The sequence below is a fragment of the Magnolia sinica genome, chromosome 4, assembly GCF_029962835.1.
Source record: "Magnolia sinica isolate HGM2019 chromosome 4, MsV1, whole genome shotgun sequence".
Lineage (NCBI taxonomy): Eukaryota > Viridiplantae > Streptophyta > Magnoliopsida > Magnoliales > Magnoliaceae > Magnolia > Magnolia sinica.
In genome coordinates this window covers 74,511,209-74,523,977 of record NC_080576.1, presented here as the reverse complement: position 1 = coordinate 74,523,977, position 12,769 = coordinate 74,511,209, and the positions used below count along the sequence as shown (strand labels likewise).

The 12,769-nt window shown below is 40.4% G+C and overlaps 1 protein-coding gene across 2 annotated transcripts in view; it reads right to left on the bottom strand.

Moving 5' to 3' along the window:
* The window catches only part of LOC131243231 (probable alpha-amylase 2), a 62,870-nt gene that overhangs the window by 24,150 nt on the left and 25,951 nt on the right, over positions 1–12,769 (bottom strand). For both annotated transcript variants that reach the window (XM_058242426.1, XM_058242425.1), the window contains exons 5-6: positions 11,583–11,709; positions 11,268–11,494 (exon numbers count right to left, since the gene is read on the bottom strand). In XM_058242426.1, the coding sequence (XP_058098409.1) occupies positions 11,268–11,494; positions 11,583–11,709 (354 nt within the window). The remainder of the gene's footprint in view (positions 1–11,267; positions 11,495–11,582; positions 11,710–12,769) is intronic.

Below are 12,769 nucleotides of genomic sequence, written 5' to 3'. Positions count from 1 at the left end.
CAACTCAAGTCTCACATTTTATTTTCTAATTCTACTTCTATCTCTTTATAGTTTCTTCTATATATCATTTCATTTTCTAAATCTCATATTTCTCATTCATTTCATTTTCTACATTCTCTTATTTATTAATATTCATTCTCTAGTTATATAATATTCATTCATAAATAAATCATAATCATACACCCACTCTCTATTTCTCTCTGTCTTTACATTCAAGAGTCAAGAGATTCAAACTATTTTTTTTATTTTTAGTTTGTTACAACTTACAACTTACAAGAAGATTCATAAGATTCAACTTTCAAGAATCAAGAGTTCAAACTCAAAGGCAAGAATTTACATTCTACAAGAGCAAAATGAATAGAAGACTACAAGTCTACAACTACGAGTCTACAACATTCAAGAGTCAAGAGTCAAGAGTGAAGACAAGAAGTGAAGAATATATTTCCGAATTCCAGATTGTGTAATTTGTGTTTTTGTAATTGTGTAAGTCTCTCTCTCTCCCCCTTCCCCCCTCTTCTCTACAAGTCTCTCTCTCTCTCTCTCTCTCTCTCTCTCTCTCTCTCTCTCTCATCTCTTTAGTCTTTAGTCTTTAGTCTTTAGTTTTTACTAGTTTATAACTTACAAGTATAACAAGAAAGAAGAATCAATACACACACCACACCATGTCTTCTTCCCAATCTTCCTCTGTGAAACCCAAATTGAATGACCTGGGTTGGAAGTATGGGCACTATCGTAGTGCTAAGGATAAGACTCACATAGTATGCGAGTTATATGGGTATGTGGGTTCCAGTGGCATTGCGTGGCACAAGCAACATCTTACACATTTACCGAGGTCAAATGCAAAAGCATGCAAGAAAATTACTCCAGAAATCCAAAGGGAGATTGTTGAGTATATAGATAAACAATTGAGAAAGAGATGCGATAGTGCCCTACGTCACGAGGAATATATGGAACAAGACGCGTATGAAGATATAAACGTAGTTAATGTACATGAAGCTAGTCCTACTCCCCCTAATTAAACAGGCCAGTCTAGACCACAACCAACGGCCTTGAAAAGAGCCGGAGGGCATGGGCCCATGGATAGATGGTGTAGACCACACCTCGAGGATGTGATTGACCAAAGGGGTCGAGGCAAAGGGCCAGCTCAAACAACTTTAGAAAACCAGTATAAACAAAAAGATAGGAAAACCACTATTCAATATATTGCTAAGTGATTTTACCAAACCGACATTGCTTTCAATGCAGTTAAATCGAGAAACTTTAAAGTTATGGTTGAGGCTATAGGTCAATTTGGACCTGGGCTTAAACCTCCTTCATATCATGAAATGAGGGAGACGTGCCTCAAAGCCGAAGTTGATTATACACGATCCTTTGTAGCCGAATATAAGGAATCGTGGAAAACGTATGGGCGTTCACCCATGGCCGATAGATGGACCGATAGATCCGGTCGATCTCTCGTTAACTTTCTGGTAAATTGTCTAACTGAGACAATGTTCTTGAAGTTTGTAGATGCATCGGGTCATTCGCATGCTGGAGAATACTTGTTTAGCTTTTTAAATAATGTAGTTGAGGAAATAAGTGAGGAATACATTATACAGGTAATTACAAATAACGCGGCCTCATATGTATTAGTCGGTCGTCTTTTTTTGGAGAAGAGGCGTCGTTTATTTTGAACCCCCTATGTGGCCCATTGTGTTGATCTGATGTTAGAAGATATAAGTAGGTTACTTTTAAATGTGATTGCAAGGGCCAGAAGAATTACGGTCTTTATGTACAAACATGCCCTTCTTCTCAGTCGAATGAGAAGACAAATTGGGGGTAACTTGTTATGTTCAGCAGTCACCCATTTCGCTACAGTCTTCTTAACATTACAAAGATTACATGCAGAGAAATCAGAACTTAGAAACTTTCTAGTGTTGGCTGATTTTATAAGTGGGCATTGGTTAAAGAAGGCTGAAGGGAAACTGATGAGGACATCAGACCCTTCAAAGTTTATCAAAGACGAAAGCGGCCAACGAATACATCCTTATGGCTCGATGATGGTTCGAGGCACAACCAAGGAGGATTTTGAAGACCTTACACGTGTCTCTGTATTAATTGAAGGCCCCACATTATGAGGACACACGTGTAGGATGAGTTAAAAGACTGATCTGGTACGCAGGATTTTTATTTTTTAGAAAGCTTTATTTTGCACATTTTATTCTTTTGTTGTAGGGGTAGTTTAGTCATTTTTTTTTAAATCCGAAGTTTATAAAGAGGATGTTTTCTACCATAAATTTAATGATGTTTTTTTAACGAAAGCTTGGTGCCTCCTCCTCTCTCTGTGGTAATTTCTTCTCTTCCTCTAATCTTTTCTTTTCTTATAAATTCTATTTCTAGCCCTCCAACCTTCTTCTTCTCTTTCTATGCCTAGTATTCTTTGATTGCTATTGACCCTGAAAATTTGAGAATTGATCCCAACCCTCTCTCAGATTTTTCAGCCGTCACTATTCCAGAAATCCTTTGATTATTTTTTACTAGAGAAGCTGCATTGATTGTTGGATTGAAACCATGCAAGATCGGGAGGTCTCATCCCTTACCGGATCCAATCCAGGCATGATTTGAATATGGTACCACAAGATTGTGATGATGGTCTGCAACCATTGCATGTTTCCTTTGTTATTATCTTTACTATGATGTACAATGTTGAATATTTTAATTGATTTGTTTAGTTTATTTCGCTAGATAATTTCTGTGCTCACACATGCATTCTAGTTTAGACCGTCCGTATCAAATTTGGTATCAAGGCTTTAGGTTTTGCATGGTTTTTGTTAGATCAAGTTATCTGAACTTAGGATCATCTGTTTTCTCATCTAGGATTGTTTAGATAATTCCAGATCTACATCCCACAGAACTTGCGAACTTGATTTTTTAGATTCACGGCCCTGTGAGATACAAATCTAAATTTCCAGATTTGTGTTTTCATTCTAGTTAAATATGAAAATCTGCAACATTCATACATCATATAAAAATAGGATCATACATTCATATTGAGGTATGTTCAAACCTTAGAGTGGAGCTTAGGAAAATCGAGTTCACGTTTTTGATGTATGCCCACTAGAAGAGGTAAGGGTTTTGGCTGACACCCCATCATGAGTCACGAGGAATTAACTGATCACCTCACTCAATTACTCCAAAAGATAACTGCCATAGAGACATCCAACAAAAATATCGAATGAAACCTGACCGCCACCGAAGCTAGACTTAAGCGATTAGAGGCATCCCAAAGAGAGAACTCCACTGTTGGGGAAGATGTGCAATAGCTAGAGCTGTACACGAGCAGAGTTACCTCGGTAACTTGCTCGACTCGACTCAATTAAGCTCGAAATGAGTTCGAGCCAAGCACGAGCTGATTTTTGGTGCTCGAAATGAGTTCGAGCCGAGCATGAGCTTGACCCTGCTCGACTCGGCTCGACTCAAATAGTACTCGAAATCGACTCAACTCAGTCCAGGGACCAGGGTATATATACCCTTCTAATTTCCAAAACAAAAAACCCCAAGCCCTAACCCCATCGCCCATCCCTCCCAGCGGCCGTTCAAAAAAAAAAAAAAAACCCTCAGCCATCCCATCAGCCATCCGGCCCATCCCAGCACTCGTTCCCCTCTCTCCCATCGGCCGTCCCAGCCGCTCGATCGCCCTGTCCGACAGTCCCTCTTCTTCCCTCACCTGTCCGGCAACCTTTCTGGTGGCCACAACGACCGTCTAGCGCTCCCTCTTCTTCCCTCTCTCTCTCGCGCTCACATTGCCCTCTCCGGTGCCGGTCGTCCCTACCGCTAGTCCCTGCCCCGCCCGGTAAGCACCTTTGATTCCTAGTTGTTCTAAAAATCACTTTGATTAGATAATTTAATCAATAGATTAATGGCTTATTTAACAAACTAGAAATCCTCTATAATCAATGGCTGTCATTCCACCATATAATGGTTGTCTGATCAATGAAGTTTTTCCCATTGAGTATGATTGACTGCAATCCTGTTGGCTGCTCGAACTCGGCTCGAAATCTGCTCAAACTCGGACGAGCCGCACACGAGCTACTGTTCCAAGCTCGAAGGCTGAGCCGAGCTGAGCACTGAGTTGGGAGTTGAGCAGTTCGAGCCGAGCCGAGCACAAGCTGGGCAATACTTGGCTCGGCTCGACTTGACTCGTGTACAGCTCTAGCAGTAGCAGGCAGGTGGTGTTGGTGAGGAGCCAGCCCGTAGACAAACCCCCAACAATAGAGGGCATGTGAGCAGAGAACGGGCATATCAAGACCACTTTGATCCTAACGAAAGGGCCATAAAGAATATTGGGATTAATGCCCTAAGCTTTGATGGTAGCTTTGACCCTAAGGCATTCCTTGATTGGTTAGCTGACATGGACCACTATTTTGAGTAGCATAAGATGTCAGAGAACCGACAAGTGTGGTTTGCCAAAATGAAGCTTGTGGGGCTAGCGAAGATGTATTGGATCAATAAAGAGCGTATGATTGAACAGGTGGGAGGAGCTCCCGTTACCCAATGGAGCGAGATGAAAACTATACTAAGAGAGTACCTCCCTCTCTCTTATCGCCAGAAGCTCCTGGAACAATGTCAATCTTTACGCCATGAATTCATGCCCGTCACAAAATACATCACAAAATTTGAGGAATTCATGAGGCAGTGTGACATTGAGGAAGACCCTCTAGTAATGCTCATGTGTTTCAAGATGGACCTTCGATCGGATCTTCAGCATGAGCTTTAGGCTCGTCCCGTGATAAATTTGGACAAGATGTACCAAGTGGTGCAAGAATTAGAGCAGTATCTGAAGACTCCTATCACAAGATAGTTCGATTCTCGAGACTCTAATGTTATGACTAGTTCTCAGGGAACTAGACCCAACATTAGTAATCAACCTAGGGCACAGACGAATGTTAAAAGGCTTAGGGATGACAAGGGAAAAGGCGTCATTGGTGTTGGTCCAGGTGGAGGACAGAATGTGCAATGCTATGAATGTGGGAATATTGGCCATTTTGCAACTCAGTGTCCCACTAAGAGCAAAGGAAAAGCCTTAGTTATAAGCGATTACCAGGATAGCAAGTATGATCAGGGTGACTCTGAAGTAGAAGATAATCAGCTTGTAGGATCATTGAGTGATGAGGATGAGGTGGGTGATGCCACACTAGCAGTTGTCAGGTGTGTGCTAGCCCAGACTAGAAGTAGTGTTAACTGGCGTCACAACACTATTTTTTACACGATCACCAAGTGTGGCAAGAAAAATTGTAAGGTGATAGTGGACAGTGGGAGTTGCTAGAATGTAATTTCCACTAGCACCCTAGGTCGTTTAAAGTTAGAGGTCACCCCTCATCCTGACCCGTACAAAGTCTCATGGGTAAACAAGACTTCCCTTCCTGTCACCCATCAGTGTCTTGTACCCATTGAGCTCAGGTCTTACAAGGAGTCCCTGTGGTGTGATGTATTATATTGCCCATGGATGTAGGTCACATCATCTAGGCACCCCGTGGCTATTCGATAATGACGTCACGATCTATGGTCATTCTAATGCGTGTACCTTCATGCAAAATAGCAAGAAGATCAAAATTTATCCTATGCCACAACAAAACACTGCACAGAAGAAAGGTGAGAAGGCTAGTGAGCCTAAAGAAGTGAGGAAATCCACACCCGAGTCTCTCCACATCATCACAGCTAAAGAGTTTGAAAGAGTGACTGAGGAGGAGTCAACGGCGTATGCCTTAGTGGCTAGAGAGTCTACACCAAAAGTACCAATAGAGTTACCCCACGAGGTAGCCCCGGTCTTAAAGGAGTACAAAGATGTATTCCCTGAGGATATGCCAGATGAGTTGCCACCCATGAGGGACATCTAGCATGCCATTGATCTTGTCCCTAGGTCAACTCTACCAAACCTTCCTCACTATAGGATGAACCCTGCAGAGCATGCAGAGTTGAAGAAGCAAGTAGATGAGCTCCTGCGAAAGGGTTTCATCCAAGAAAGCATGAGCCCGTGTGTCGTACCCGCTTTACTAACACCTAAGAAAGACGGCACTTGGCGCGTGTGTGTGGACAGTAGAGCCATCAACAAAACCACGGTCAAGTATAGGTTTCCCATACCTAGGCTTGATGACATGTTAGACATGATGGCTAAATCCACCATTGTCTCCAAAATAGATCACAAGAGTGGGTATCACCAAATTCGTATACGCCCCGGTGATGAATGGAAGACAACCTTCAAGACGAATGATGAGCTATATGAGTGGTTGGTCATGCCTTTTGGCTTAACTAATGCACTCAGCACTTTCATGCGGGTGATGACCCAGGTCTTAAGACCGTTCAGGGGGGAATTCTTAGTGGTGTACTTCGACGATATCCTGATCTATAGCACCACTAGAGAATCACACCTTGAACATTTGAAGTTGGTCTGTACTGTCCTTAGGGTAGGGAAATTATACACTAACCTTAAAAAGTATTCGTTCATGTCTAGTCAGGTTGTGTTCTTAGGGTGCATAGTGTCAGCAGAAGGGATGCATGCAAATCCAGAGAAAGTCAAGGCCATAGTTGATTGGCATGAACCGAGGAACATCCATGAAGTGCGAAGCTTCCATGGCTTAGCCACATTCTTTCGTCAGTTCATTAGGAGTTTTAGCACGATTATGGCTCCTATTACAGAGTGTATAAAGAAGGGAGAATTCGTTTGGTCAAAAGCCGCGGCTAAGGCTTTCAAAAAAACTTAAGGGCAAGATGGTCGAAGCTCCCGTCATGTGCCTTCCTAACTTTTCTAAAGTCATTGAAGTTGCGTGTGATGCATCTAGTGTTGGTATAGGTAGAGTCCTAAGTCAAGAGAGTCATCTTGTTGCCTATTTCAGTGAGAAACCAAATGAGGCAAAACAAAAATACTCTACCTATGATAAGGAATTCTATGCGGTAGTGCGGTCTTTGAGACATTGGCACCACTACCACCTACCACAGGAATTTGTCTTATTCTCATCAAATCATGAAGCCTTAGGTTATGTTCACTCCCAAAAGAAACTTCACCCAAGGCATGCTAGGTGGGTTGCATTCCTTCAAGAGTATTCGTTTGTCTTGAAACACAAGGCCGGAATAGAGAATAAACCAGCCGATGCCCTTAACCGTAAATTGGCGTTGCTCAATTCTTTGATTGTAGAAGTTGTCGGCTTTGAGCAACAGAGAGACGAGTACCCCACATGTCTAGATTTTGGGGGTACCTATACGTCACTCTCGAGTGATCAGCAAAGTGCGGGGGATTTCGCGTTGAGAGATGGATTCCTTTTTAAAGGAAATCGTTTATGTATTCCCCGTACATCCCTCTGTGAATTCCTCGTATGGGAGCTTCAATCGGGAGGGATAGCTGGCCACTTTGGCTGCGAGAAGACTATTACCCTCGCAGAGGATCGTTTCTACTAGCCAAGTCTCAAGCGAGATGTCGCCAAAATTTTAAAACAGTGTAGAACATGTCAGATGGCAAAGTAGTAAAATAAAAATTCTGGATTATATACGCCATTACCTGTGCCGCATGCTCCGTGGCAAGACATCAGCATGGATTTCGTGCTTGGGCTTCCCAAGACGATTAAAAAGCATGATTCCATTTTTGTTGTTGTGCATAGCTTCTCTAAAATGGCGCATTTCATCACATGTTCTAAAACTTCGAATGCGTCTAATATTACTACGGTCTTTTTCGATGGTGTGGTCCGTCTCCATGGTTTACCTAAGACCATAGTGTCTAATCGTGATGTCAGATTTACCAGCTATTTTTGGAAGACACTATGGCACATGATGGGAACACATTGCAGTTTTCTACGGCATACCACCCTCAAACTGATGGCCAAACTGAGGTGGTTAATCGCAGCCTTGAAAACTTCTTACGATGCTTAGTGGATGAACATGTGAAAACTTGGGATTTTATTCTAACTATAGCCGAGTTCGCCTACAACAATTCACTCAATAGATCTACGAGGTTGAGTCCATTTGAAATTGTTAGTGGGTACAAATCTCGGATGCCCATAGACTTGTTACCCATGTCAATTACCCAAAGATCTTTTGAGTCAGCCGATGCATTTGCACAACACATTCATGACATGCATGCACATGTTAGACAGCAAATAAATGCGAGTAATGATAATTATAAATGTTCAGCTGACCAACATCGTAGGTGGACAGAATTTAATGAAGATGATTATGTAATGGTTAAGATTATACCAAAGCGGTTTCTTCCAAGAAATTACAAGCTCACAGTAATGGACCATTCAAAGTAATGCGTAAAATTGGGTCTTATGCGTACGGGGTAGACCTTTCACCTAAAATGGGAAAAAATCTGACGATCAATGTGGAAGATCTAGTCCTCTGTCCTAATCCTTCCATTATTTCTTCTTCCCACCCTTTTCTGACTTTACTTCTCAACCCACTCCACCCCTTCCACCATCAATTGACCGTAAGGAAGATATTGAAGGGATAGTGGATGAGGAGATTGTTTCCGCACGAGATGGGGGCTTCAAAAAGTAACTTGTCAAATGGAAGAACAAGCCACCATCCGATTCCACGTGGCTTACAAAAGCGGAACTGCAGCGGATTGATCTGGACCTTCTCGAGACACAAAAGTTTTAACTTGTCGAAGCCGAGTTCTTCTCACCCGAGGGAAGTTGATGAGGACATCAGACCCTTCAAAGGTTATCAAAGACGAATGCAGCCGACGAATATATCTTTACGGCTCGATGATGATTTGAGGCACAACCAATGAGGATTTTGAAGACCTTACACGTGTCCCTGAGTTAATTGAAGGCCCCACATTAGGAGGACACACGTGTAGGATGAGTTAAAAGATTGATCTGTTACATGGGATTTTTTATTAGAAAGCTTTCTTTTGCGCGTTTTTTTTTCTTTTGTTATAGGGGTAGTTTAGTCATTTTCTTTTAAATCCGAATTTTATAAATAGGGTGTTTTTTACCCTAAACATAATGATGTTTTTTTAATGGAAGCTTAGTGCCTCCTTCCCCTTTCTCTCTGTGGTAATTTCTTCTCTTCCCCTAATCTCTTATCTTCTTCTAAATTCTATTTATATCCCTCCAACCTTCTTCTTCTCTTTTTATGCCTAGTATTCTTTAATTGCTATTGACCCTGAAAATTTGAGAATAGATCCCAACCCTCTCTCAGATTTTCCAGTCGTCCCTATTCCAAAAATCATTTGATTTCCTGGACCAGATAAGCTGCATTGATTGTTGGAGTAAAACCATGCAAGATCGAGAGGTCTCATCCCTCATCGGATCCAATCCACACATGATTTGAATATGGTATTGCAGGATTGTGATGATGGTCTACAACCATTACATGTTTCTTTTGGTATTATCTTTACTATGATGTAGAATGTTGAATATTTCAATTGATTTGCTTAGCTTATTTCGCTTGATAATTTATGTGCTCACACATGCATTCTAGTTTAAACCGTTATGCATCAGAAACAAGTTCAATAAATAATCCTTTCGCAAAGTTTTTGGACACAAGTGGTAAAGGCACTAAAAGTATCTGAGCCTTTAGTTACTGTGTTGCGATTGGTGGAAGGGAATGAAAAGCCTCCAATAAGTTACATATATGATGGGATAGAGAGGGCGAGATATAAGATCATGGACCATTTTAACTATAAAGAACGTGATTACAAACCAATTATAGATATTATAGATAGAAGATGGGGCAGTCAAATGGCATCTCCATTGTATTCAGCTGCTTACATCCTTAACCCAGCCTATTTATTTACTTCTCTTGATCCAGTAGAAACACTTACTATACATATGGTTGGATTTACTGATGCATTGGAAAGAATGATTCCAGATATAGAAGAATAGGACAAGATCTCACCCCTACTGGACTTCTATACAAAGAGTGAGGGCATATTCTCAAGGGATATCGTCATCAAGCATCAGACAATGAAATTGCCCAGTAAGTAATATGAATGTCTCAGCTCTCTTACAAATATCTTTTTTACAATGTAATTTACAAAGTCTAACCTACTTAAATTGTTTTTCTCAACTGACTGGTGGGCTACCTATGGAGTGGACCCGAATAGGAAGGATCCAGCTCTAAAGAACCTATCTATGAGGATTCTTGGACTCACGTATTCTACCAACGGTTGCGAGTGCAACTGGAGCACGTTTAAGGCGGTAAATTTTAAATGAGAATGTTAATATGTTAGTATGTTACAGACTTACAATTTAGTAATTATAACTTTAATTTATAAGTTATAAGTGTAAGCTAATTAACTAAATATCTAATGTCAAATGCGCTTTCTTTCATGCAGATTCACACCAAGAAAAGAAATCACCTTGAGCAAAAGAAGCTCAATGACTTGGTCTTCGTCCAATACAATCAAAAATTGGGAGAACAATTCCAAACTAGAAAAAAAGAAGTCTGGTTTCTTTGACCCCATCTGCTTAGATGAGCTGGATGCAGATAACGAGTGGCTCCTAGAGACGGAGGACCTAGTATTTGCTGGGGAGAACCTGACATGGGCGCAAGCTGAAAATGTCGCATACGGATCGACACCTAGAGAAGGTACTTCTACTTCCACTCGAAGGTGAGATTGAGGAGATAGGCAGAGGAAATGATGATGATCAAGCTGAAGATCCACCGTTGGATGTTGATGAAGTATTAGTACATACACATGATGAAGAAACAAAAGAAGAAGTGTATGTGGAAGAAGGAGATGACTCGGATGATAACGGTGATGATGACGATGGTGGTGGTGAGCAAATGCCACAATGACAAATAGATCAATGTATATAGTAGCATTTACCATTTAGTATTATTTTGTTATGAACTTATAATAGTTATAGATCAATACTAAATAAATAGCTTCTTCATATGACAACACTATCATCCTTATAGTTAATAATTGTCCTATTTTTCCTATTATTTTATGATGATTTTGTTTGCACAAAATATCATGAAATTTTCTTATTAATTTGTCTAATTTGGTACAAAATATATCATGATATTTTGTGCAACCAAGTGCAAGCTTAATTAAAAAACTAGAGGCAGCATGTAGCTTACAGTACACACTATGTAGCTCATGCCTCATGCATCAGACGGGTAAATGCTACGCTACACACTATTCGCCATTTAAAACATTCTCGAAATGTTGCTATTAGAACATTTCCACAAGTTTGAGTGTGTGAAGAGAGAACAAAAATTACAAACACACAAACAGAGAGAAATGCATGAGAGTGGAATGCAATGAAGAAAGCAAGCCCTACCAATCCACCAGAGCAAGATGTGACAGCATGTTCATCCCATGCTAATGGAATCCAATCATAACGATTGTATCTACCTCCATGGCCTCGAGTAGTTCCAACACGATGATTAATAACTATGTCAGCCATTGCTCTCACTTTGTACTGCTGCATCTTTTCAAGTAAACCTTTTAATAGGTACTCAGACCCATATGAAGAGTCGAGAGAATAGAGGTTTTGCGGTAGGTAACCTGTAAGTAAAGAGAAACTAACAAAATTTTAGAAAAGGTGCATGCATAAAGTACAAGTATAATCCTGAGCAACTGTATGTCTGCTGACCCTGAGGTGAGAAGGAATGAGTTGCCGGCGGCAACCATGCTGATGTAAATCCAGATTTTGCAATATCAGGAATCTTCCTTTCTAAGTTCTTCCACCAATCATGTTTATGAGATTCCCAATTGAAAGCCTATCAACAAGAATCCGACTTAGGCACTGTTAATATTATAATGCTTAGAAGACGCAATGCAGTTAGAAGTAAGATATTTTAGATCAAACCATATCTATCTACAAGATAACAAAAACTCAGTCAACTGATGTTCGTTAGCTAAACAACAACATTCAAAAGAATAGCTAAACTCTGTTTGGAAAACTTGAATCCTATCCAGTGAAGGTAGAGCACTCCAGTAAGCTGGCAGCCATAATGCAACTCCCATAACTGCAGTATCCTTGCCAATGACCCAATGCAATGCATCAAGAGGCATGTCCTAAGCCCTACACCCAGATTGTTTACAAAGAAAGAAAAGGCAATGAAGAAGAACAAAACCAACCCTCTATTATAAAAATTCAACTCTATGCATTGCTGCAGAATAAACAGCTTATATAACCGATTGCAAGATGCAAAACCAAGTTTCACATAGATGAGAAACCCACTGAATCAGCAGCATGGTTTAGTCAGTCCTATCTTTAAAGGTGGACAATTATAAAAAATAGCTCAACACATCAGTAGCCTAATTAAAATGTTCAAAAGTAAATTGGATTCTCTGGAATTGAAATGATTAGATGTCAAAGGGGATAAAACTTACATGGTCCAATACTCTAGCTCTTGCTTGAACTCACCCAACACAAGGGGTTCCATCAGGGTTAAATCTAACATCCTAAGAGATCTCCATTGAAAATATATATTTTGCACAGAAATTAAGGAAATCAAATTGTGAAAAATGTATAACATTACTGATTGCTAAAATAGTTGTCAGTTTTTTCCCTTCATGATATACACTTTTGTTTTTTGTATAAGAAGCTAGCTCCATTGTTATCCAGAATATTATTTTATTGATTTTATGATGAGCATGTTAGTAACGGTCATGCACCTTTTGCATACTCATCTATCCAAACGATGAGTGCATGGTTTGAAAATACCTCTTTAGTAGTGTGAAGAGCCTTAGAACTCCTATAGCTAGGTTCAACCAAACAGCCTTCTCAGTGATCTCTTTTCATGGCATTCTCTTTTCCCTTCCCATTTATGAATT